General features: G+C 38.6%; 1 protein-coding gene across 2 annotated transcripts in view; it reads right to left on the reverse strand.

Annotated features, from left to right (window-relative positions):
* NOX3 (NADPH oxidase 3) overlaps positions 1–25,285 on the reverse strand; it is a 113,137-nt gene that overhangs the window by 30,319 nt on the left and 57,533 nt on the right. The window contains exons 5-8 of one of the 2 annotated variants that reach the window (XM_088448941.1): positions 25,076–25,257; positions 23,071–23,200; positions 19,717–19,809; positions 19,388–19,641 (exon numbers count right to left, since the gene is read on the reverse strand). In XM_088448941.1, the coding sequence (XP_088305067.1) occupies positions 19,388–19,641; positions 19,717–19,809; positions 23,071–23,200; positions 25,076–25,257 (659 nt within the window). The remainder of the gene's footprint in view (positions 1–19,387; positions 19,642–19,716; positions 19,810–23,070; positions 23,201–25,075; positions 25,258–25,285) is intronic. The other variant, XM_088448942.1, reaches the window with a different exon arrangement.

Raw genomic sequence — 25,285 nt, forward strand, 5'->3', positions numbered from 1 at the left:
AGTACAGGTCTACAATCCCGTATGCAGTCCGGCAGCAGAAGTCTGGTACTGTTTCTGGGTGGGGATGGGCAGCGACGGTCTCTGTTTCCCAAAACAGAGGTGTGTCACTGCCATTGAAGGTAGTGGAGAGGCCAGCATCTTTGTCAGCTGATGGAGATTTCCTGTCCTCTTTTACTCATCTGCAGTGGCAGGCTTGCATGACCCCATGGTCACTCATCTGGTCAAATTGATCGCAGATGATCCAATGCTGCATCCTTGGCTATCACACATGCTAACATGTAAGCAGCAGTGATAGCATATCTGTCCACAACTGAATCACCCCCTCTGTTCTACAGTGATTTCTGAAACTCAAGTGACTTTGGAAGCTGTACTGATTTCTTTTCGGTAAATCAGTCTGCTCCTGATATATCCCATTCCAAACTATATGAGAATATGCCTTCCTGCACTGTCATTTGCTGCTAATTTGCATAGTTATCCATGTACAAGTGAGAGAAGTCATCTCAGATACATATAATGGAAATAGAAAATTAGAAGAGAAAAAAAATCTATTGCAATGTATCTACTGTATATAATAGTATTGATGCTAGACTTAACAAATCTCCTCATAATCTCCTTTACTGCAATACATTTATATATTAAGGATTAGATGTGTTTGTGTATGTGTGGCTGTGTGTGTGTGGAGGTTGTGGTGCTATCACACACCAGTCAATGACTAATAAAGAAAGGAGGGAGAAAAGGGCATATATACAGTGGACTAGATATATTAATCAACATTTTATACAATTGAATAGATAAATATTGGTTAAAAAAATATAGTCAGATACAAATAAAGTTGTTAAAGATGTTATATAAAATGAAAATATTCTCAACTATGTTTTACTGATATACAGTAAGTGTGCAGTTTGGATTCTGGTTTTGCTGAAAATACCTGAACTTTGGGGTCCCAACTTGAATAGCCTTCTTTGGTATTGTCTTTCTGTCTCGGGTCTGCTGCATTGTTAGTAACTCGGCTTTAAAAACTGAATTTCGGGTTTTGGACTGCGTTTAAACAGGTCCAAACTACATCATGATTTTAGCTGTTTTTTTAATTTGAAAGAAACCCAAAACAGAAAAGAACCAAAACACTTGCGTGTAGAGATGAGCGGGTCCAGTTCTCTGAGAACCGGAACCACCCGAACTTCGTGAACTGGGCTGGGATCCGAGTCCTGCTTGGTTTTTCCCGCCTAACTCGGATCCCAAAATGAGGCAAAATGTCATCATCCAGATGTCAGATTCTCATGGGTTTTGGATTTTATATAAGTCCTGGGCTGCCAGGGCTGTTCTCCATCCAAAGGGGTCTGTATTGTCCAATACAGTGGTGTGCAGTGCTGGGCTGTGTTGTCCAATACAGAGGTGTGCTGTGCTGGGCTGTATTGTCCAATCCAGGGGTGTTCCATGCTGGGCTGTGATGTCCAATACAGTGGTGTGCAGTGCTGGGCTGTATTGTCCAATACAGGGCTGTGCTGTGCTGGGCTGTATTGTCCAATCCAGGGGAGCGCCATGCTAGGCTGTGTTGTCCAATACAGGGGTGTGCTGTGCTGGGCTCTGTTGTCCAATACAGGGGTGTGCTGGGCTGTGTTGTCCAATCCAGGCAGGGTGTGCTGTCCAGGGGGCTGTGTTATTTATCATTGCTTTGCTAATCGAGGGGTGAGCTGTGCTGTCCTAAACCTAAAAGTTTTTTTAAAAAAATAAGCTATGAAAAGTTAAAAATATTATGTTTTTGTGCTGTACCCCACACTGTGACACTGTATTCCATACCCCAACCCTTCCAGTGTATCCAAAACACTCTGATGCTGTTGGCCATATTGTGAGTGATGCTGTAGGTTCATAAAACTGCAGTGTATAATTCATAAAGTATTGTGAGTGATGCTGTTGGACAGTAATACTGCAGTGTAATATTATTCATAATCCAAACAGATAAAGAAAGAGTTGTCTTTTTAGATGCACAGTTAAAATTAAAATGTAACTTTTATTAGTATTTTAAAATATACATATTTTTACAGTCTGTGAAATATTAAAAGAAAAAAGAATGTGATCAAAGAATTAGAAATAGTGCATTAAAATAATTATTATGGCTAATACAAGTCTGTGTATCTATTTTCCATGAAAAATTATATATATATATATATATATATATATATATAATTTTCCATGAAAAATTATATATATATATATATATATATATATATATATATATATATTAGTGGTTTATATTGTTATTTATATATGTATATGTCAATTATTAATTAAATCCACTTATTTCTTCCTATCAGAGTTGTTATTTATTCCACAGTCAGATTGTATCAGTGTGTAATCAAAATTACATAGACAGTTGGTAAACCTTGGATTTCTAGTTATACTGGATACATTTGTAATTCTTGTGCTTTTTGACATAAAGAGGCAGATTGAACACAAACTATGTTACAAATAGGACTATACTCCAGGGAGTCAGACAACTCTCCTCTTTTCCATCACTATGTGTACTACATTGGTTATTCAATCACATCCACTCATATGTTCCATTTATAAGTGCACAGAATCCATATATTGGTTGTATAAAATCAATATCTCAGGTATATTAAATATATTTAAATTTAAATTAATGGTTTTGTTGTTCTCTATGTATTGGGCTTATCGGTTATATTATTCTGACGTGAAAAGACTACTAATAGTGGCAGATGCAGCAATTTTATATAGAGTCCATATTATTCAACCATATTAAACTGAAGGATATGGCTTTTATTTAGTCAGTATACATGCTATACTGCCTCTTCAGTGTTGCTATTATAATTAGCTTTTGTTAATCTGGACAGTGATACTATTAATTCATTGTTATTTAGTGCTACAATTGTGTTAACCATATGTTAGTTTGTACATAATATAAAACTTATAAGCTATCTCTCCTGTTGTATTTCCCACTGTTACACAGTCAGAATTGTATAGACAAAATCTTACAGACCAATCGTTATACGACCAGTGGGAACTTGTTAAGTGATTGTGAGAAATAAATGTCTCATACATTGAGTTTATACCACACTGTTATTATACCATGCAATGCTGTGCTTGTACCAAACACTGACACGCTCTTTCAAGTTAATCACTCACTTATTATTATAAGTAAATAGTGCTGATGGATTCTCATGGGTCAGTTGTTAGGTGATTGTGAGTGTCCCATGCACTATGTTATATCACGCTGGTACAGCTATGTAAAACTCAGAGACTCTGTCTAAGGAGAGATTTATTCCTGCTGCTGTGTAGAACTGTGCTTGTGCTAACAGCTGACAGCACCAGCTTCACTGTATCAAATTGCTCTCTTATCTGTCCAACACTAACATACCGCCACTATAAAGTGTTTAGGAAGTCATTTTCATGTATACAGACAATGTACAGCTGGTAAAGCCAACGTACGTTTCACATGAGACTGCTTTTTCAAGGCAAACAGATTGTTCTTCCAGGATCCACTTAAATACCATCCAATTAACATTCAATTACTATTCTACCAATCAGTACTTCCCATGAAATTCAAACTGGGGATGATCTCATTGTTAACCCTTACCTAACCAGACATGTTTCAATATCATTTATTAAGAGAATTGTCGTAATAGGAATAAAGAATATAATTGGTTATATACACTCATATTTTATAATTGTGTTCTATTCTTAATTCCTATCTATTCTTAAACAAAATAATATTGTATTTTTATATATTATAAACAGTTAGAATGCATAGTAACTTCATACACATTTATCTAGAGTATTAGTTAATTTACAATTATCATTGGAATGTAATAATTACTTTTATGTAAATTAAGGAACATTAATTATTAGTTATTATGATTTATCAAATCACATAAATATAAAATAACTTCATTGTTTGTTGTTATACTACCATAATAAATTAATCTCATAACCATATCCAAGATATTGAAACATGTCTGGTGTGAAACGTACGTTGGCTTTACCAGCTGTACATTGTCTGTATACATGAAAATGACTTCCTAAACACTTTATAGTGGCAGTATGTTAGTGTTTGACAGATAAGAGAGCAATTTGATACAGTGAAGCTGGTGCTGTCAGCTGTTAGCACAAGCACAGTTCTACACAGCAGCAGGAATAAATCTCTCCTTAGACAGAGTCTCTGAGTTTTACTTGGCTGTACCAGCGTGATATAACATTGTGCATGGGACACTCACAATCACCTAACAACTGACCCATGAGAATCCATCAGCACTATTTACTTATAATAATAAGTGAGTGATAAACTTGAAAGAGCGTGTCAGTGTTTGGTACAAGCACAGCATCGCATGGTATAATAACAGTGTGGTATAAACTCAATGTATGAGACATTTATTTCTCACAATCACTTAACAAGTTCCCACTGGTCGTATAACGATTGGTCTGTAAGATTTTGTCTATACAATTCAGACTGTGTAACAGTGGGAAATACAACAGGAGAGATAGCTTATAAGTTTTATATTATGTACAAACTAACATATGATAAACACAATTGTAGCACTAAATAACAATGAATTAATAGTATCACTGTCCAGATTAACAAAAACTGATTATAATAGCAACACTGAAGAGGCAGTATAGCATGTATACTGACTAAATAAAAGCCATATCCTTCAGTTTAATATGGTTGAATAATATGGACTCTATATAAAATTGCTGCATCTGCCACTATTAGTAGTCTTTTCACATCAGAATAATATAACCGATAAGCCCAAAACATAGAGAACAACAAAACCATTAATTTAAATTTAAATATATTTAATATACCTGAGATATTGATTTTATACAACCAATATATGGATTCTGTGCACTTATAAATGGAACATATGAGTGGATGTGATTGAATAACCAATGTAGTACACATAGTGATGGAAAAGAGGAGAGTTGTCTGACTCCTTGGAGTATAGTCCTATTTGTAACATAGTTTGTGTTCAATCTGCCTCTTTATGTCAAAAAGCACAAGAATTACAAATGTATCCAGTATAACTAGAAATCCAAGGTTTACCAACTGCCTATGTAATTTTGATTACACACTGATAGAATCTGACTGTGGAATAAATAACAACTCTGATAGGAAGAAATAAGTGGATTTAATTAATAATTGACATATACATATATAAATAACAATATAAACCACTAATATATATATATATATATATATATATATATATATATATATATATACATATATAATTTTTCATGGAAAATAGATATACAGACTTGTATTAGCCAAAATAATTATTCTAATGCACTATTTCTAATTCTTTGATCACATTCTTTTTTCTTTTAATATTTCACAGACTGTAAAAATATGTATATTTCAAAATACTAATAAAAGTTACATTTTAATATTAACTGTGCATCTAAAAAGACAACTCTTTCTTTATCTGTTTGGACTTTGCTATAACTGTTGTCAATGATAGCACCCCCTACTAAGAATAAATGAGAATAGTCTATATGTAAAACTAGGGGTTCATAGGAATAATTTCTATCTACGATTGACCTGTGCGGAATATATTTCCTCTATCCATTTAATATTATTCATACAAGTATTGTGACACTGTTGGCCAGTAATATTGCAGTGTAATATATTCATAAAAAATATTGTAACACTGTAAGTGGAAATGCAGTGTAATATTGAACACATATTGTGACACTGTATGTGGTAGCGCAGTGTATTCATAAAAAATAATATGACTAAGTGGAAATTCAGTGTAATATTCAACACATATTGTGACACTGTAAGTGGTAGAGCAGTGTATTCATAAAAAATATTGGATGCTGTAGGTAATTGATGCCACAGTGTAATATTTCAATTGGTACAAATTTACGTGTGTTGTTCCCCACTACATTAGTGTTTTTTGATATGGAGAACAATCAATTGAGAGGAGAGCAGGAGCCATATACTAGTGCTGGAGCTGCTGCCAGTACCACCAGTCATAACAATACTAGTCTGTCTATGTAATATGCTAAAGCCAATATCCAAGAACATACAGGGCTTAAGTTAGGGCATCTAAAATCAAAGAAGCAATATTTTATAGTGGTAAAGAAAAAAACATCAAAGGTAAAGTTAGCTGGAGAAAGCCATACAATCAGCAATATGCCTTTCACCACACAAAGTGGCAAGGAAAAAGGCTAAGGCGATGGCCTTTATATATGACTGGTGGTTCTGCCTCTTATGATGATGTAAGTCCTTCTACCTATAGATGTTTAAAAAAATGAAAATCATTAAGGCACACGAACCAACTGTGCACTCAGAAATGTCACAAATCCCTGAGGAGAGTCTAAGTGTGTCAGTGGGTGTCATGTGTGAGCCAGACCTTTCCAAAACTGTACTCGAATAGGAGCCTTCTTCTACCACTTGTGTGTCCTATGCAAATGTTGGGATGAGCAGCACAAGTCAATATGCTGACATAGAAATCAAACATGCTTCTGTGGAAGTGCACCAGGATGAGGAGGATATTTGTGTAGCTGATGCTAATAAGGATGTTGATGATGAGGATGTTGTTGGTGTAAATCAGGCCCCAGTTGAAATATAAGGAAAAGCCCATTGTCATGCCTGGGCATAAACAAAAAAATCAACTTCTTATGTGTTTAATTATTTCTACCCAAATCTGGACAACAATTGTCAATCCATCTATACACATTGTCATTCTAATGCTCTGTTGCTTATCTGGGTGTTATGGTCACTAATGTAGCAATGTATATTTTCCATGTCCTGGTCCTATATTGTATTGCTCTGTAAGTCACTGGTCAACAATTTCTTTATGTACTTTGTAAGGCGCTGCGGAACACTTGTGGTGCCATATATATAAATGCTAATAATAATGATAATAATGTCATAATAAGTAGAGGTAGGGACCTTAGCCATCTAGAAACCTCCTCCCTGTTATGTCATCTACAATGCATCCATCAAAACTGATTGCAAAATTCAGAAACTTTGGATGAAAAAGTAACAACAAGCAGTCCAGTGTCAGCTAGCTCCCTTCTGTCTGCTAGATCCAAGCACCTGGCATCTTCACCACCAACACCTTCATCAACAATATCCTCAATCATGATTGGAACTAGTCCTGCATCCAATTTGCTAAGGCTAACTCAGTCCTCCCCTATCCTGGATTCCTCAGAAGAATCCATGAGCGCTACACCTGCTGCTGCTGCTGGGAGTGGATCTTCATCCCAGAAGGGGACCATGAAGACTACTAGTAGTTGTTAAAAAAAACTATTGACTGTTAAACAATCCTTTGCAAAGTGGAGCAAGTATTACAGCAGTCACCCAGTTGCAAAGTGGATTACTAACACCATAACATCTATGCTGGTTTTAGATGTGCATCTGATATCCACCATTAGTTCACTGGATTTTAGACCATTAATTGAGGTCTTGTTTCCCCGCTACCAAATCCCATCTACAGTATGTTCCACTTCAGTAGAAAAGCAATCCCCAGCCTGTACAGGGATGTTAAAAAAAACTTAAGTAGTGTCCTCCAAAATGCCATTGTACCCAGTGTCCAATTAACCACAGATATGTGGACAAATGGAACAGAGCAAATGCAAGATTATATGACAGCAACATTCTGCTGGGTGCCTTATTGCCTTCAGCGGCAATAACAGCAGCAGCAGCTGCTAAGAAACAGCAGGTCATTCAAAGGCAGGCTACTGATATATCACTGACAACCTCTTAGAAAAACTCAGGGAAATTATTGCAAAATGGCTTACCCGCTTAGACTCTCCTTGTGATTTGTGATTTCTGACAACACAACCAATATTGTGAGAGCATTACAGCAGAATGAATTCCAACATGTCCCATGTTTTGCTCACACAATCAACTTTGTGGTGCAAATTTTTCAACAAATTACAGGGCCATGCAGGAGATGCTTTCTGTGGCCTGCAAAATATTTGGACATTTTTGCCATTCAGCTGGTGGATGTAGAAGATTGCAGCACCTGCAAGAAATGTTGAATTTGCCCTGTCACCAGCTCAAGCAAGAGGTAGTTATAAGGTGGAACTCCACCCTTATATGCTTCCGCAGATAGAAGAACAGCAAAAAGCCATCCAAAGCTACACAATGAACTATGACATACTGTAGAAAGAGGAGGCCTAACTAATTGTGCCTAACTCAATATCAGTGGAAAATACTTTCTGTGCTATGCAATGTGACCTGTGAAGTGAATTCAGACACTGCCAGCTTGAGACAGGTAATTCCCTTACTTAGACTTTTAAAAGCAGGTTGAGAAACTGAAGGAGGAGCTGAAACAAAGTGATTCTGCCAAGTGTGTCGAACTTGTAGATAAAGTTTTTTATTCACTTTGCTAGGATCCAAGGGTTGTCAGAATGTTACAATCGGATTAATATATTTTGGTGACCATGCTGGATCCTAAGTTTAAGTCATACATCATGTCTTTCTTCCCTGTGGACACAGATCTGAAGAGGTGCAAACAGCTTTTGGTAAGGAAATTGTCAGCTCAAGCGGCATGTGATGCAGCGATGGCTCCTCCTTCAGTTTCTCCAGCAATTGCGGTTGCCAGATAAAACTAAACTTTCCTAAAAAAGACCCACTGGTGATGTAGATGAGTCAACACATCCAAATTATGACATCTGCCCAGGTCTAAAAGAATTGCCTACAATTAATGTGATCTCTACCGTGACTCCATCTGATATGGTCACCATTCAAAGATTGTTTGATGACTTTTTTAATGGTAGCATCCAAAGAGGCATGTCAGACAGTCCATTTCACTATTGTCAGGAAAAATTGGCAAGTTAGAGGCTCATGCACAAACTGGATTTGCTTTACTTGAGCTGTCCACCTTCCAGTTTGTATTCAGAAAGAGTTTTCAGGACAACCAGGAACCTTGTCAGCGAGCGGTGTAGGAGGATACTTCATCAAAATGTGGAAAAGATGATGTTCATCAAAATAACTACACGTTTCATGAGGAAGACCTTTACCACCAATTACATTACAGAGGCACCTGAGGGTGTAATGGTGGATTCCAGTGGGGACAAATTATTGTTGTGTGAAGATGATGTACACACTGATCAGGGGGAGGAATTGGATGATGATAATGACAACATCTTTCCTCTGTAAAGCCAGTTTGTACACAGAGAGATCATTGCCAGCAATGTCAGCTGCCCGTCGGTAGCTGGTTTTGTGGGGACCCAAACAAACTAATCTCTTCAGCCACAATTGGCAGTCCCTGTCACTAAAGTGATTGGTTTGTTAAACTGTGTATGTCCTGTTTACTATATACAACATAAGGGTGGGTGGAAGGGCCCATGGACAATTCCATCATGCACCTCTTTTCTTTGCATTATGTGCTGTTTGGGGCATTGCTGCCTGACATTTTTTATTTTATAGTTTATTAAACTGCCATCCTGCCTGCCACTGCAGTGCCACTCTGTGCCATGTTGGAAGCTGAACTACCACATGTTAGTGCTGCCCATTGCTGTCGCTTAGCTTATTCAGCCAGCTAGCTCGATGCAACCTTTTGGCTTAAATTGTATGAAATCAATATTGTGAGCTGTGAGGTGGTCAAAATTGACTGGAAATAAATGTTATTGAGGTTAATAATACTGTAGGAACAAAATCAGGCCCAAATTATGTAATTTCAGCTGTTTTATGATTTTTTCAAAAAAAACCCAGACCCAAAACCAAAACCAAAACACACAAGGGTGGTTTTGTAAAACCAAATCAAGATACAAAACCTTGAACCAAAATGGTGCACATCCCTACTTGAGAGTGGTTTTGCCAAAACCAAACACAGGCGTCCGCCCACAACTCTAGTTACTGTTGTGTCTTTTAAACTGTGTAGTGTGTTTGTGCCAATATCTATATTTCAGAATATGTCCTGTTTGGTAAATAAATGATGATGTTTAAATGAATCCCCACACACAGTTAGATTTTTTTTACAAGAACTTTATTTCTCAAACCATATAGTATTTTTGGGGGATCAAAGGAAAATAGTATTCACAGATCACCCACAATTTCATTATAGGGCCAATTAGCCAATATTAGTCACAAAGACATCCATATAAATTAGGTAGTATTAGTACATCTTCTTAAATATAAGCATGTTTATTGTAATTTAAATTGTGACTCAATTAAGTGAAGACACTAGGTAATTATTACGGACACATTCGTATTCTCATTTTTATAACTTTCTTTAATAGACCTCACTTGTGTATAATGGTCACCTAATAGTTTTATGTCATCAAAGTTCCTTGGAAAAATAATGGCATCATCAATTTGGCTCAAATAATTGTGATTAGTAAGAAACAATATGGAGGGTATTCACTATTCAGTGAGTCATCTGTCAGACATCCCGATAGGTGATGGACTTGCTGAGTGCAGTCTTAACAACTTCCTTGCTCCACAAAGTATTAGAATTGAAGTGTGGAGTGTGCCTGCCCATATGTCCTATTGGCAGAGTGACCAGGAAAGGACACTTGGGTCAGTATCTTGAAAGATCATATGATATAAATGGGTGGGATATGGGATGCCAGTGCTCGGGATCCCGGTGGTCAGGATCCCAAGGCAGGCATCCCAACAGGTTTAGGACAATGACACCTGTCGGACAGTATCCTAATTCTCCTTTTATCCCTAACCCTAACCCTCTCCTTATTGCCTAACCCTATCCCTCCTCTTAACACCAGTACTTACCAGTAGGATGCCAGTGCCAGGATTCTGACATATGCAGGCATTCTAAGCACTGGCATACTGACTGTCGGTATTATGACCACATCCTGATATAAATGTATATGTTTATAATCACAGACAGTACACTGAGAGTACGTTGTGTCCTGGGTGTACAGGATGTTAAGTGAGTTGCACAGTTAGTTCACACATGGTACAGCTTAACCCGGTCTTAGGTTTATTTATTAAAAAATTAGCTAGGCGCTGGTGTGACACACAGGGAATCACTTAAGACATATAAATGTTTCAATTTAAATAAAAAATAAAAAACATGTACATAGGATCAAATATAAATGTAAAAATAAATAAAAATAAAAAGTAAGAATAAAATATAAAAATAAGAAACACCTGGGAGTAATAATAAATTACATAAATATTAAGGCCACCAGTGGGTTAACTTTAAATTACAAATTTAAATTTAATTTATTAGTATGTGACTCTCAAGGCTCGGAGTCTTAGAGGGAATTTCCTCTACTGGAAGAATGCTAGGAAAGACATGCCAAAAGGGTGCACATCCACAGAAGAGCATATTAGAGGTCAAGCCTCAGCTGAGACATGGTAAGTCCTAGTGACTGCTTGCTCAGCTGCTACAGTATATGGATTTGTGGCAGTGCAAAGCAATCCTCATTCAACACTATGATGCACAATGGCTTATCAGTAACTAACCAAACTAAGTGACTTTACTTGGTTTGGTCAGAGTGTAAGAGAGTTTCTCTGATTAGGTTAAGAGCATATACAAACCAAGTTTGCTTTTCTGTGTGTGCAATAATGTACATTACTACAAGTTAATAATATTATAAATTAAGCACTCATATCCTGTAATAAATATTATGAATGGAGCACATTGTAATATCTCTCATTCATTGTACATGCTTTATTTTTGTTGTTGTTTTTTTCTATAAAAGATGTCTTCATCCCTGTTATTTAAATATGTAACATATTGCTTGTTGCAGTGCTGGATAATTAAATACTGGAGCAATTCAACAATGCATCTGTTGCAGGACAGCTGTTCCAAAAAGCAGCTGTCCCATGATCCCTATTGGCTACACTTTCATTGTTAATTACTAGTTGTGAAAGTTTACATAAGGAGGCAGAGGCAGTTAAAAGGATTTGTGGTACTTGAAGGGGTCACCTTCTTCCAAGTTAGTGTTTATTAGGTCAGGAAATCCAAAGTTAGAGTCATTCTGTGAGTACAACTATCTTTTTACGGGATACCTGTTCCTGCTTGCGGGCACAGCTGTAAGCTGGAAAAGCTGAATGCAGCCTACAATACCCTACTACTGTGCATGCATGGCGCCATCTTGCCACTCTGTATGGATGACATCGTGGATGACAGACATCTTAAGAATTAAAGGCAAAATGTACCATTTGTGCCTGATCTAGGGATGAATCTAATTGGCATTAGTGTACTGTAGCAGAAGGGACACAGAGTCCAAATTGCAACCAAAGAGGGACTGTAATTGTAGCAGCAACCCAGTGGCAACAACTGTATATCCTGGACAAGAAGTAATGTCGCATGATGGCATCTTCTGAATCCAACCAGTCAATGGAGCTACAGCAGAGAAGACTTGGGGGTAAATTTATCAAAGGTCGATTTGAATGTCGATTTGAAGTTCGAGTTAGCTTACCTCAAATCGAATAAAACCTTCTGAAATCCCCTCCTTTATGAAGATTCGATTTGAGAAGCATTTTTCAAATTGAATTTGATTTGGTTTGGTTTGGAACAGTGATTTGCTGTTTGATTTGACATGTTCATGTACAAATTGAACTGCAAATCCCCGACAGCATAGAAATGCTTCATGCTTTCACTTTCAGCATGGGCAGTTAGTTTTCACACAGATACATGCAGACATCAGTGATATGCCTGCATGTATCTGACTGTAACAAGCAAATAAAGAGTTAAATGTTAAGAAAAAAAATTACGTGAGGTACCCCCCAAAACACATCCAACCCCGGACTTTGCAAAGCTACTCCTGGCTGTTTAAGTACAGGGAAAACATTGTGTAGGGTTCCACTGTACTTAATACAATGAGCACTGGGCTCTAGGAACCAGTCCTGGTTCTGGATTTACAGGGAAAAAATTGCATAGGGTTCCACTGTAAGTTCCAGAACCAGCAGCAGACCATTTCTAGCAGGGGGGGTTGATGCCACAGCCAGGTGAGCCCTATCACTGGGCCACCCAGCTGCAGCATCAGTCCTGACCGCTAGTCAGCTCAGGCCAGGGATCCTGGGGAGATGGGGACCCCCCAATAAAGGGGTCCCACTCTCCAGGGCACCCCTAGCCTAGGCTGATAGCTCAGGGCTATCCCTGCCACCACTGGGCAGTGGGTGGCAGGTTGATTGTGTAAATACAGTGTAAAAATAGAATATGTAAAACATTGTCTTTATAGTAGAACTACAGGTCCCAGCAAGACTCCCCTACATGCTGGTACTTTAAGAACCGCAAGTACCAGCATGTGGGGCATTAAGGGCCAACTGGGACCTGTAGTTCACCTGTAAAGAAGCAGTCAGTCAGATACATGCAGACATCTCACTGATGTCTGCATGTATCTGTGTCAATTCTACATGCTCAAGCTCAAATCAAAAGCATGAAGCAGGTCTATTCATTTGGGGATTTGAAGTTCGATTTGAAGATCAATTTTGTGTTCGATTTCAAATCGAATGATAGTAAATGAGGGATTTGTGTGTTGGTCTATGTAAAAGTACCAATATTTTACTGATGTTCGATTTGAGGTTGATTTGACTAAAATTCAATTTCACATTAGATTTTACATTCGCTTTGTAAATACTCAAAAGCAAAATCGCATGCCAAATTACTCAAAATGCCGGGTCAACCCTTATTAAATTTACTGCTTGGTCACCTCTGGTATGACAATATTCAGAAACTTCTAGATGGCATGGTGACAGGAAAATCCTGAAAGACCAGAATATGAAAGTTGCGAGAAAGGCAAGCAAACATGTTGCACCATTCTAAAGTCAGCATCTAGAGCACCATTGGAATTAGTGCTGTATGTGGACCAATAGAAGTGAAATCCATTAGTGGGAATCAGTACTTCATGACACTTATCGATGATGCTACTAAGATGATGCATGTTCACTTCCTAAGAAACAAAATGGAAGTTACAGGCAAAATCAAAGAACACAGAAGTCTTGTGAAGAATATGACAGGTCTGAAAATAAAAGTATTAAGATCTGACAATGGCAGAAAATACAAAAGTAAAGGTCTAACCACCTATCTCAAACAAAATGGCATATACAGTAGCATTAATTAACTATTGCCTACACACCAAAACAAAATGGCATGAGAAAAAGACCAAACAGAACAATAGTTGAAAGAGTTCTAGCTACAGTATGTTAAAAGATGTAGGACTAAACAAAAGATTTTGGGCAGAAGCAGTTCAAACAGCTGTTTACCTCAAGAGTCAAGCATCTACAGTGGCAGTCTAAGACAAGACACCATTGGAGATGTGGTCAAGAAAAAGGTCAATAATCAGTCATTTACTTGTATTGGATGCAGGGCACATTTCCACAATCCCAAAAAAAGAAGACGCCTGCTTGATCACAAATCAATCACATGGTACATGCTAGGATACTGCCAAAAAAACTAATGTTACAGACTGTGGGATGTCAGTAACAAAAGGCTTTTAAAGTCAAGAGATGTAGTGTTTAATTAGACCACTTCAGCTAAAGACAACCAAGATATCAAAACACCACAAAGATTTGTGATGTTAGAAATGTCTGCAGCTGGAAGCATGTCAGAACCTGACAAAGTAAAACAGATAATCAATTGAGAAGCAGGAATTCTGTGAGCAGCAACAAAGGAAAACCTCTCAAACAAATAGTGAAGAGTTTGCAAACTATGTGTCAGGTTCTGTGTTTGTAGAGTACCCAAAGCTGTGGCTGCAGGACAGAACGGGCTTACGCTAGAATGAATGAAACTAGGAGGATGAATGATAATTATTCTCATTTATTATAACTTGTATAGATAGAAGAGAGTAAATCTAGATTAACTCTAGTATGCTACTTATCTGTGGTAGCTATACTTCAACCTACAGTAGAGCAAATGAGTGCTTAATGAGTACAATATTAATCAGTCCACAACACACTAGAACATGTGTGCCTGCAACAGCAGATAGAAAAAATTGACAGTTGAGAGCAGCTCTAAACACATATAGTATTTGGTGAGTGAGACTGCATGCAGGAGGCTAGGTATAGCAGACTGCACAGATGCATAGATCTTGCTGCAGGGGACAGACAGCACACTGGTGTAGGAAGTGCTTATTACAACAGGTGATCAGATGTTAATGCTTTGCTGGAGAAAGGTGAGGGTTGATGACAGGATGCATACACTAGAATGGGAGTACTAAGGTAAAACAACGAAGAGAACTGGCACAGATGCTGGAGCTCAGGAACTGGGGGCCACTTCTGTCACAGGGGACTAGGAGTCTTAGGAGACTTGTTGTACTGGAATGGGCAGGTGGCAGAGAGCATAAATAGGGAACTCTAGCACAGGATTGGATGGGATAGTCAGTATATTGAAACCACTCAGCTGACTCCAGATAAAATTGTGGCATGATTGCTACACCTGACCACAGCTGCAGATGAACCCTGTCATGATTGGCAGTGCCGAGTAGGGTAGAAGGGTCTTAGGGTCTGATTCAGATCCGCTCGTGAGCGCTGAGCGCTCGCAAGTGGGTCGATGTTGGCCCAGTGCACATGCACATGATGGAAGCGGCTCCATCATGCACATACCGTTGCTCCAGGTCTCGCTACAAAGGGAGCATACTGTCGATGTTGAGTAACAGCACACCACCTTTGGTGGGCGTGCCAGGGGTGTGGCTGCCCAGACGGAGGCATTCCCATGGGAATGCCTACCATCTAGGGCCAGCCCCCACTGACATCACTGGGACTTACAGCAACAACACCCTACCACAAGGGTCTTGTCGCAAGTCCGATGGTCATGATGGTCTTGACCATCGTGACCATCATCCTGGCCACTAACACTAGCTGTGGGTGGTCACCCACAGCTATACGAGCGGCCAGGAGGCCACTCTAAAAATACAGTAGGCGGGCACTGATTCAGAGCAAGCACTCTGAGAGAGCGGCTGGCTCTGAATCAGGCCCTTAGTAGCCATTCTTAGGTGTAAAAGACTAGAAAGAGATAAAAGTTAAAAATGCATGCCCCTTCTTCCCGAAATCCCTAACCAGCCTGGTCTGGTACTGGAAAATCTGGAGATAAACAGCCGCAGGCTGAACCAGTGGGGACTTACACTATAGCAAGGAGAAACACAGCATGGGGTACCTCTGCCATACCATAAACCATACCCAAATTGGTCAGCACAAGCCTGTAATTACTTGGGAAGTTGGGAACCCATAAAATGGGTTTTCCCATCCAGAGGATCCCCAGGCCTGGGCTGAAAGCTGGTGGCTATTTTCCTGTACCCCTATTGGCGGTGGGTGCATGGTGTAAAAATAGAAAACAATATTATTCTATACAGATGGACCACAGGTCCCAACAAGGCAATCCCAGCATGCCAGCACTTGTGGATCAACAATAATTTGGGGCCATAAGACAGACCATCTCCATGCTTAGCCATCTCTCTGTTACCGCCCAGAAATGCCCAATAAATTTTTAAGACATTTCTGAGACTGTGCGGCTCCAGGCGCCTTAATCATTACTGCGACCCTGTGCACATGGACTCTGGATGCATGCACAGTATGACTTAGATGCATGTGCACAGGAAAAAAATAGCTCAACTGTGTCCTACATCAGCAGTGCATCTTAATCAGCACCAAAGAGGGTTTGCCACATTAGGACAAATACCTACACCTACTTTAATTTCAAATTAAAAAGTTGCCTTTTAGTCATATTTGCCTACTCTCCTGGAATGTCCAGGACACTCACAATTTTTGAGTTGTTCTCCCTGACGCTTGGGATAACAGTCGCGCCTCTTACATGCTACCCACTTATTGAGTGAATGTGATGGTCCAGAGACTTGGTTAGGATCTTCATGTTGAATTACTTCATTGTGGCCCACCTCCTGCTTCACAATGCCGTGTATTATGAGGGATGAGGTCAAGATGATGTGATCATGGCACCATACTCCCCTGCTCTTCTCACCTGGCTGTCCCCTTCCAAAGGGGACAGCAATAATAGCAGAATGTATGCTTTATGTTAGCAGGTTTCATATCCTACAGTAGATACTGTGTCACACTGCATAAATGCCCTATTTGGCTGTCAGTTGTTTTGTCCTTCTCTTCATGAGAATTATATCAGTTTTGGCTATATACAGGATTTATTTTGCCCATTTTATGCCTTTTAAGTAGCTAGTCTTCATTTGTGCTGACAAAGTATATACTGTACTGTAGTACATATAGATTTTTTTACCACACTATTTTTTATATAATTGCCTCTAACATTATGAGCGTACTAATCAAAAATGTTGTAAATAAATGAAAAACTCAAAAGTATCTACAAATGAAATTGGGTTTTTGCATCCAACAGTTCAAGGTTCAATGCCTATAATTCTCAATAAATAATCCCTAAAGCAATAGAAGTATGTAATCTGCAGGGAGTACAAAGAAATTATTTCCCTCAGAGACTGTTATTAAAAAAATATTGTCTGCAGATGTTATAATCCAGAAATTGTAATCCAAAAAATATAATTTATAGACCATGGTGTAAAAAATTGTAAATCACACAGTAAATTTTAATGCGCAGTCTTCAGGTGCTTCAGCTGGGAGACAAACTTTCTCTATGAGAAAATATTTTTGCATGCTGACTTCGGAATGGAAAGCCACACATGAATAAGCATTTGCCAAATACTTTATCCACCGGATCACTGCTTCCCCTTGCTGCAGACGACATGTCAATCATGCATCATACTTACCAACTATCCCTGATTGTCATGGACACTCCCTGAAATAGTAGCTAAATCCCTGACTCCCTGAAGAGTCTATACATTCAAATGAGATTATTAGTGTAATTTCCCTGCATTATAAGGCACAATGGTCTCTTACATAGAACCACTTGTAAAACACAATACATGAGCAAGTCCTAAAAAATATCATTGTGTTTTCATCAACTGCTTTGGGACTCATTTACATTTTGATGTAAGTAAATTTTATGAGACCCCCATCAGATGTAGCAAAACACGTCCACTTTAACACACACTCATATTGTTGCTTTCACAATCATCCTGAAACTCTTTTTCAAAAGTAGGCAAGTATGTCATGCATGCGTTGGGCTTGTCCATATCATAGATCTTTTTCACTGCATTACAGAAGCTCTCTAGGCTACAATGCTTCACCTGGAGTTTTCTCCCGAGTATGATTTTCAAACACAAATGAAATAGGTTGTTTGGATATTGTACAAATATTGAAGAAGAAAAATGGATACTGCTGTTGCATGAAACTGCTGCTGATTATCTGTGACAACAGCTACAAATACTGTATGTATATGTATGTATATATATATATATATATATATATATATATATATATATACATATTGTGATAGAAGCACTGGTAAAGTGGTCAATGGCAGGTACGTTTGCCCTAGGTTTTTGGCCTATGTGTTCTAAAAGACCCCAGGAGAAGTCTGTTTTGTAATCAGGCCAGAGTATTGGCTTTTGGAAAAGCCGGTTTGGGTCCTGGGGGGGTGGATGTGAGGAGAGGGAGGGCTCCATCCACAGGCCATTCCAAGTTTTGGGCCTTTCAGCCTGGTAGCAGGCTCATTAGGGCTTACACCTGGAACTGGTTGATTTAAACTGTGTTCAGTTGTAGCTGAGGGTCTCATACATGTGAGAGCAGGCCGCAGGTTAGCTTGGTCTGAAACACTGTTGGCTGTAAACCAGAAGGTACTGTGGACGGGGATTTTGTTTAGTGTTCTGTTAGATAGGGAACTTGCTGTCTAGTTACTGCCCAGCCGGGCAAGGTTTATTTTATGTTTTGTTTATTTGATTGTTGAAATTGCACAATAAAAACTGGCACCGTCCTGCTTGCATGAAAATCCACGACTGGAGTGCTGTTTCCTGGCTGCTGTGTGTAAGGTGGTGTCCATCTACCCCAGGAGAGGGACCCACTACCCTAACCTTATTGCAATATATTATATATGTATTTGGAGTACTACCCCATTCTTTAGTACAAATACTACCACAGTACTTGTTAACTTCCTCATACAAACATTTGGACACCCCTCTGGATGGATGCTAAAATGGTATTGGGATTAACATAAAGGAGGTTGAAAGTGAGATCAAAGAAAATGAGGTTGGCCATTGGGTTAGTGCAAAGGAATATGCAATAGAAGAATGTAAAAGGGATCTGTATTTGTAAGTAGGAGAATGCAACAGAATTAGTAGATAGGAGGGTATCAATATGAGTAAGGCAAGGATTGGGTTAGCAATATGATCTTTACAAAGTGGTTACTGGTGATATAATTAGTGATTAGAAGGTTGCCATAATGTTTAACTGCAGGAAAATAATTTTGGTATCAGTGTAAAAGGTGAATACAGATTGAATCAATGCAAGGACAACTAACACATGCATTGCACAGTATAACACACTCTCCACAGTAAAATACAAACATATCACTATATCCCACATACTACTGAGTTAGTTTAATCAGGAATTGTGAGAAAAGCATCAAACCTTGGCAATTTCCATGACTCCAAACACAGATTTTTGTTTGCCCCACATTCTTCAAGGAGTCCTTTTGTCCAGTCTCCAACAGCCCTCACATGCACACTAAAAAATGGATCTTCTGGAGCTGAAGTTAGTGTAAATGGATGCCACTCTAGGTGTGATACAGCAGGACATTGAAGAAAAATATACTGGCCTGGCTCCATTGTGAAATCACGTTTCTTCATTTGAATTTCTAGAACTTCAGATGAATGAGAAACAACCTAAACAAAAAGAATAACAAACAATGGATGGATGGAGAGATGGATGGATGGATGGATGGATGGATGACTAGTTACCTTTGTGATGACAACTTGCTGTTTAGATCTCCAAAAACGAATTACCCTTTCACAAGCATATAACACCAAAGGACAAACAACCCATTTCCAAGTCTGTAAAGATACATTAGCAGAAAGTATAAATGTAAAAAGATTAAGGTTGATTCTGCGAGTCAAATTATTGCATGAAGATGAATTGAGTATTGATCACATAAAAACAAACCAAAAGACACTACACAAAAAACCCATAGTAACAGTATGCAAATAATGCATTCATTTTGTGACATTGTCATTTATCAAGGTCAAACATTAGAATTAGAAAGGACATCATCATTTATCAGATTCAAATGTCAACATTCATAAGAATAAAAGTTAATTATCTGTGTACAGAGAGTGGACAGGATATACTAAGCATCACATCCACGTTGTGGTACATTCTGCCTCTTATCAGGTACTTACCAGTGATAATATCGCCAATATGTATCTAGAAATACAATTAAGATCACAGAGGACAGCTCTCCCAATAAGAGCTGTCCTTTGCAATTGAGGGACTTCTGGGTTTATGACCCAGAAGTCCCTCTGGCATCCTTCTGCGCATGTGATGCGTGCTCTTGGGGGATCCTGGGAGAGATCCGATTGGTTCCCTCTTTGGGTGAAGTGCAAAAAGAAGCCCATAGGCTTCTCTTGGGTAACGCCATCTAATGATGATGTTACCCACCTGGTACAAGCTCTAGAATGTATTGCATTCCGTAGCTTGGTACATATGGAAATGCTGCCAAAACTGTGAAAACAGGGGTTTTCGGTGTTCTGACCACATTTCAGCCTTTAGTACATCCCACCCAGTATGAGAAGTTCATGAAGTGTGATGAGGGACATAAATACAAAATGATTAAGAAGTTATTAGGCTGATATTTTACAAATCCTTGCACATAGCTGGGTGATTTCACTGGTCAACAGCCAAAATGTTTTGACAATGAAATCAGTAAATTCTGTCTAATGATAATATGCAAAATACATATATGACATCCAAAAAATGTTTTATTAGCGCTGGTTTCTTTATTACAGTATAAATCACATACAGCATGGTTTGCTTGTGTATTTAGCTACATTATATGGTTTTAGTTTGGCCTTCAAGGCAATCACTATGTCCAAGGGTAAAAAATGTCCAATACAGTTTAGTGGAGCTGACCTAGATCCTGTTACCTCCCCTGCACATTAATAGCCTGATTCTGAGTCTGATGCTGCCACAATGGTGATCTCACATCTGCAACTTTGTGCAAATGTGGCTACAAAGCCATTTCTTGGTGTACATCTGTGTGTCTGAATGGACAGTCACCCACTTTCAGCATCCTTAGATGCCATAATATCGAATCTTGCATCAGCCCTATGACAGGTGGCAATTTTCCATCAGAGTATGGTCTCCTATGTGAGCAATTAAGCATCTATGTTTTAGGAAAATGCCTACAACACTCCCGTAACACACCCATAAGACAGACCATCTCCATGCTTCTAAATAATGACCTCCCAGTCACCGCCCAGGAATGCTCGATACATTTTCAATGTAATTATCCATGTGTGTCTGAAATCACAACTGCTACTGTGTACAAACTCAATAAGGATGCACTTGCAGAAAAACATCACACAACTGTGGGCCTGATTCAGACCCGCTCGCAAGCTTGTCGATTTTGGCCCAGTGCGCATGTGCACAACGGAGCTGGCTCTGTCATGTGCCATCGCTCCGTGTCTCATACCAAAGGGGGCGTGCTGTCCCATGGGAACGCCTACCATCTGGGACAAGTGATGTCAGTGGGAATGCTTTCGAATCTGTTTGTGCCGAAAGCACTCCTGGGCTTGCTTCTTAATTTGGTTCTGATCAAACATCATGCAAAACAAATCACTTACATTCACTCTTCAAACATCAAATACCAGGATTGTGATGAATGACTGTTTTTACATCTGAAAAATCATGTAATCCTGTCTAACTCTGATGTTAGACTGACCAATACTGGTGTATTTAACTGAGCGTTGTCAAGTTCATTTTGCCTTTTGCAATTTTTGTAAACGTCTATTATAAATGGAGACCTGTAAGTATGTTTCACTTTTATGTTTTTATATATCCAATAAAATTATTGCCTATTTTCTATGTTTGGTATGCCACAATGACATTCTATTGCTCTCATGTGATCAAAGTTTTTGACATTAGATGAAAAGATATTGTCTAGTGCAGGGGTAGCCACCCTGATCCTCAAGAGCTACCAACATGTTTTTCAGGTCTCCTCACATAATCACAATCTTTTCAAATGTATTAGTGAGTAATGAATATACCTAGGTGGTCTGGAAAATGTGAACTGTTAATAGCTCTCGAAGACCAAGGTTGGCTACCCCTGTGCCTGGACAACCTGTGACTCTCCAGGTGTTGTGAAACTACAAGCCACAGAATTCACTGATAAGTATAAACTGGCAGAGCATGCTGGGGCTTGTACTTTTACTGGAGCTTGTAGCTACACAGCACCTAGAAAGCCACAGGTTGTCCAGGCATGGACTGGAAACTCACATCACCAAATTAGATACCAACTTGTGTTTCTTATCTTGAAATGCATTTTATTTCCACTACATATTAAATAGTCCATGAAAATAACCATGTAAAAAAGTATAATTTATAAACTTAAATCATGTCACATTGAACTATGGGCCTGACTCAGGTTGGATCACAACTGCGATTATGCACGCTATCAGCTGATTGTTGCCAGTCACTGTGATCGGGTATGTGATCACAGAGACTACACAGACCCATCACAAAGTGATTGACAGGAAGTACCATTTGTGGGCGGTGACGGGGGGGCCTGCAAAATGCAGGCGTGATAGTGAGTTCGAATGCCATTGCATGGGCGTGCATAAATTATCCACTGTTATAGCATATACAGCTTGAGCTCTTATTACGTACTGGAAGGTTAGCAATTTCTGAGTAAGGCATGACCATGTGTAAGTGTCCCTGAGGCTCCGATTGTACATGACGTTACTGATGTTTTCGCAGTCTTGCAAAGTATTACGGATGGGTTTAAGGTAAGGTTGGCTTCCTTAGGTTATGCTGTGATGGCATAACAATCGCAGTGGTTTAGCATACCTTCGCAGTGAGACTACGTGCGTGATCGCAGTGGCGATCATAGTTGCGATCCAACCTTGATCAGGCCCAATATACAAATAAATTCTTGCACATGTTAATTTGTTTCTTTTACATCAAATTGTAAGCTTTTACATATGCAATCTTCATTATGTTACATTTTACTGGAATACAGTATTTGTACTAGTTTCTTTTACAGCCTGCACCATAGCGCCTATTTCTGTATATAGTTAGAAAACAAAAATGATTCTTACCGCTGGTTTGCTGCCAGAAAACTGTGGTAAAGGACATTGTGCAATATCTCCCCACTCATAATAATGGTCTTTACAATATGAAAGATTATGTAATAACATGCTTTGCGGTGTCTGGCCACGAACTACCTGTCTGGAAAATCAATATGGACTTCAGACTCCAGTTATGAAAATTGACAAATAACAGTGCTAAATCAAAATTTATTGTGTGGCAACTTCATTTTACAAGATTTTGTTCTATACCTTTTCTGTTGGCATCTATGAGACTAGGGGCCAAATGTAATAGGGTGAGAGATTAGAAAAGTGAGAGTTTCTGACACTTTTTAAACTTTGCCAATGTAATAGAGTCCAAAAACACAGTAACAGAGTGAACTTGCATGTTTTTTTAGACTTAAAAAACTCTCACGATTTAAAATCTCATTCAGATGTTTTCCCATTTTGAAGATAAAACTCAACCAATGTGAGAGTTTACTGCTAAACTCTCACATTTTCTAAACTCTCACCCTATTACATTTGGCCCTATGAGTCAGATTCAGAGGTGCACATAGATCACGTGCAGCTGCAATTTCTCTTGGATTCTCAAGTATAAAAATATACAAATGGGAGTTTAAGCAATCTCCTTGTGCGCTACCGCGCAATGGACTTTGCAGCCCTGTGACACCCACTTTGCATATGTGAGCAATGCCCAAGCGTGAGGGTGGATCTGATTTCTCCCCATCGATGCACTATCGGTCGTGACATTGACTCCTCACGCTGCCCCTGCCTGGCACAATCTTTCTTTAGATATGGCCATTGTGGCTGCAGTTTTGCAAACTGGATCGCAGCCGCATGCTAAAACACACCCATGACACATCCGCTTTTTGCAAAGACTTAAGGGCACCACCAAGTCTCTATCCTGAACTGCCCATGCATCACAGAAGCCATTTCAGGTAACAGCGATGTTGTATGCAAATATGTACACCATCGCACTCTGTTTTTCTCACATGCACAGTAACCTACCTATCTCTACCTATCATCCGGTCTCTCAACTGTATTAATCTCTGTGTCAGGCCCTATGAGTGGGAACATGTTCAGTTCAGTGGGAAGCTACAGTTGATATTTAAGTTAGCCTGAAAGTATCAAATACTTTGTCGACTGCTACCTGTGTCCATAACTCATATGTGATCTTGATCTATCATTTCTTTGCAGATTTATTGATTTCTGAGATGTTCAGAAAATATGTAATGCAGTGTACAGTATAACAGCCTTTGTAGACTTGCTCCCTATACTTTCCATACTACTACAGGCAGTCAGAAGTCAGATGCCAGTCCTATATTGCTAAATCTGTGTTGTACATTTTTATGCTTTATTTGTTTGTTTCTTATTTCACTTTATTACAGAAACTATCATTAAATCATTTTGGAACTTAAGATCCTATTTATATTATGTAAAAAGGGCTTCAAAGATTAACTTGATTTATATAAAGATTGTATTTTAACAAAAAAATACAGAGTGATATTCTTGTAATCATTTGTTACTCATTTTAAATGGTGCTCCAACCAATCAGCTTCTAACTGTCATGTGTTTAAAAAAAATGACAGTTAGGAGCTGATTAGTTTGAGCATCATTTAAGATGAGAAACGAGTGATAACAAGAATATCAATTATTGATAAATGAGGACCAAAGTATGATATTAAAGAACAATTACTCTTTAGTTTATCATGGTATAGCCAGATGTGAAACCACAATGCATCTCATTATTTTTACTGGATAACCCAATTTGTGTCTACAGTAATGGATGTTGTTATAGGGAACCTGCAGGTCATGATCCTCAGGATAGTTATTCTAGGGAGGTTCATCATTCTACGGAATTTTTGCCACTTTCAATACAGTAGCACATAGCCTTATGGGTACCAGGGAAAGATAGTGACTGAAAGTGACCCCTTAAATGTTGTTATATATAAAGTGTGTTTAGACATTAACCCTAATTGTTATCAAACCAATGGTAGCCACAGAAATGTATGCTTACCCTGCACCATGTATAATAAGTCCAATGAAAAAAATAATTGACAGATTATGGGTATAATTGAAGACTTCATAGAATGACCTTCTTATGAGCTCTGTAGAAGAAGTTAGAATTAAGACTAAAGCCAAGGTGATGACAAAACCAGTGATGCCAGCTAGTGAGACAAATACTTCTTTTGTAATGTTCTAGAAAAAAGGGAAGAACATAATCACT

The sequence above is a fragment of the Taudactylus pleione genome, unplaced genomic scaffold (assembly GCF_031769625.1).
Source record: "Taudactylus pleione unplaced genomic scaffold, aTauple2 ptg000473l, whole genome shotgun sequence".
NCBI lineage: Eukaryota > Metazoa > Chordata > Amphibia > Anura > Myobatrachidae > Taudactylus > Taudactylus pleione.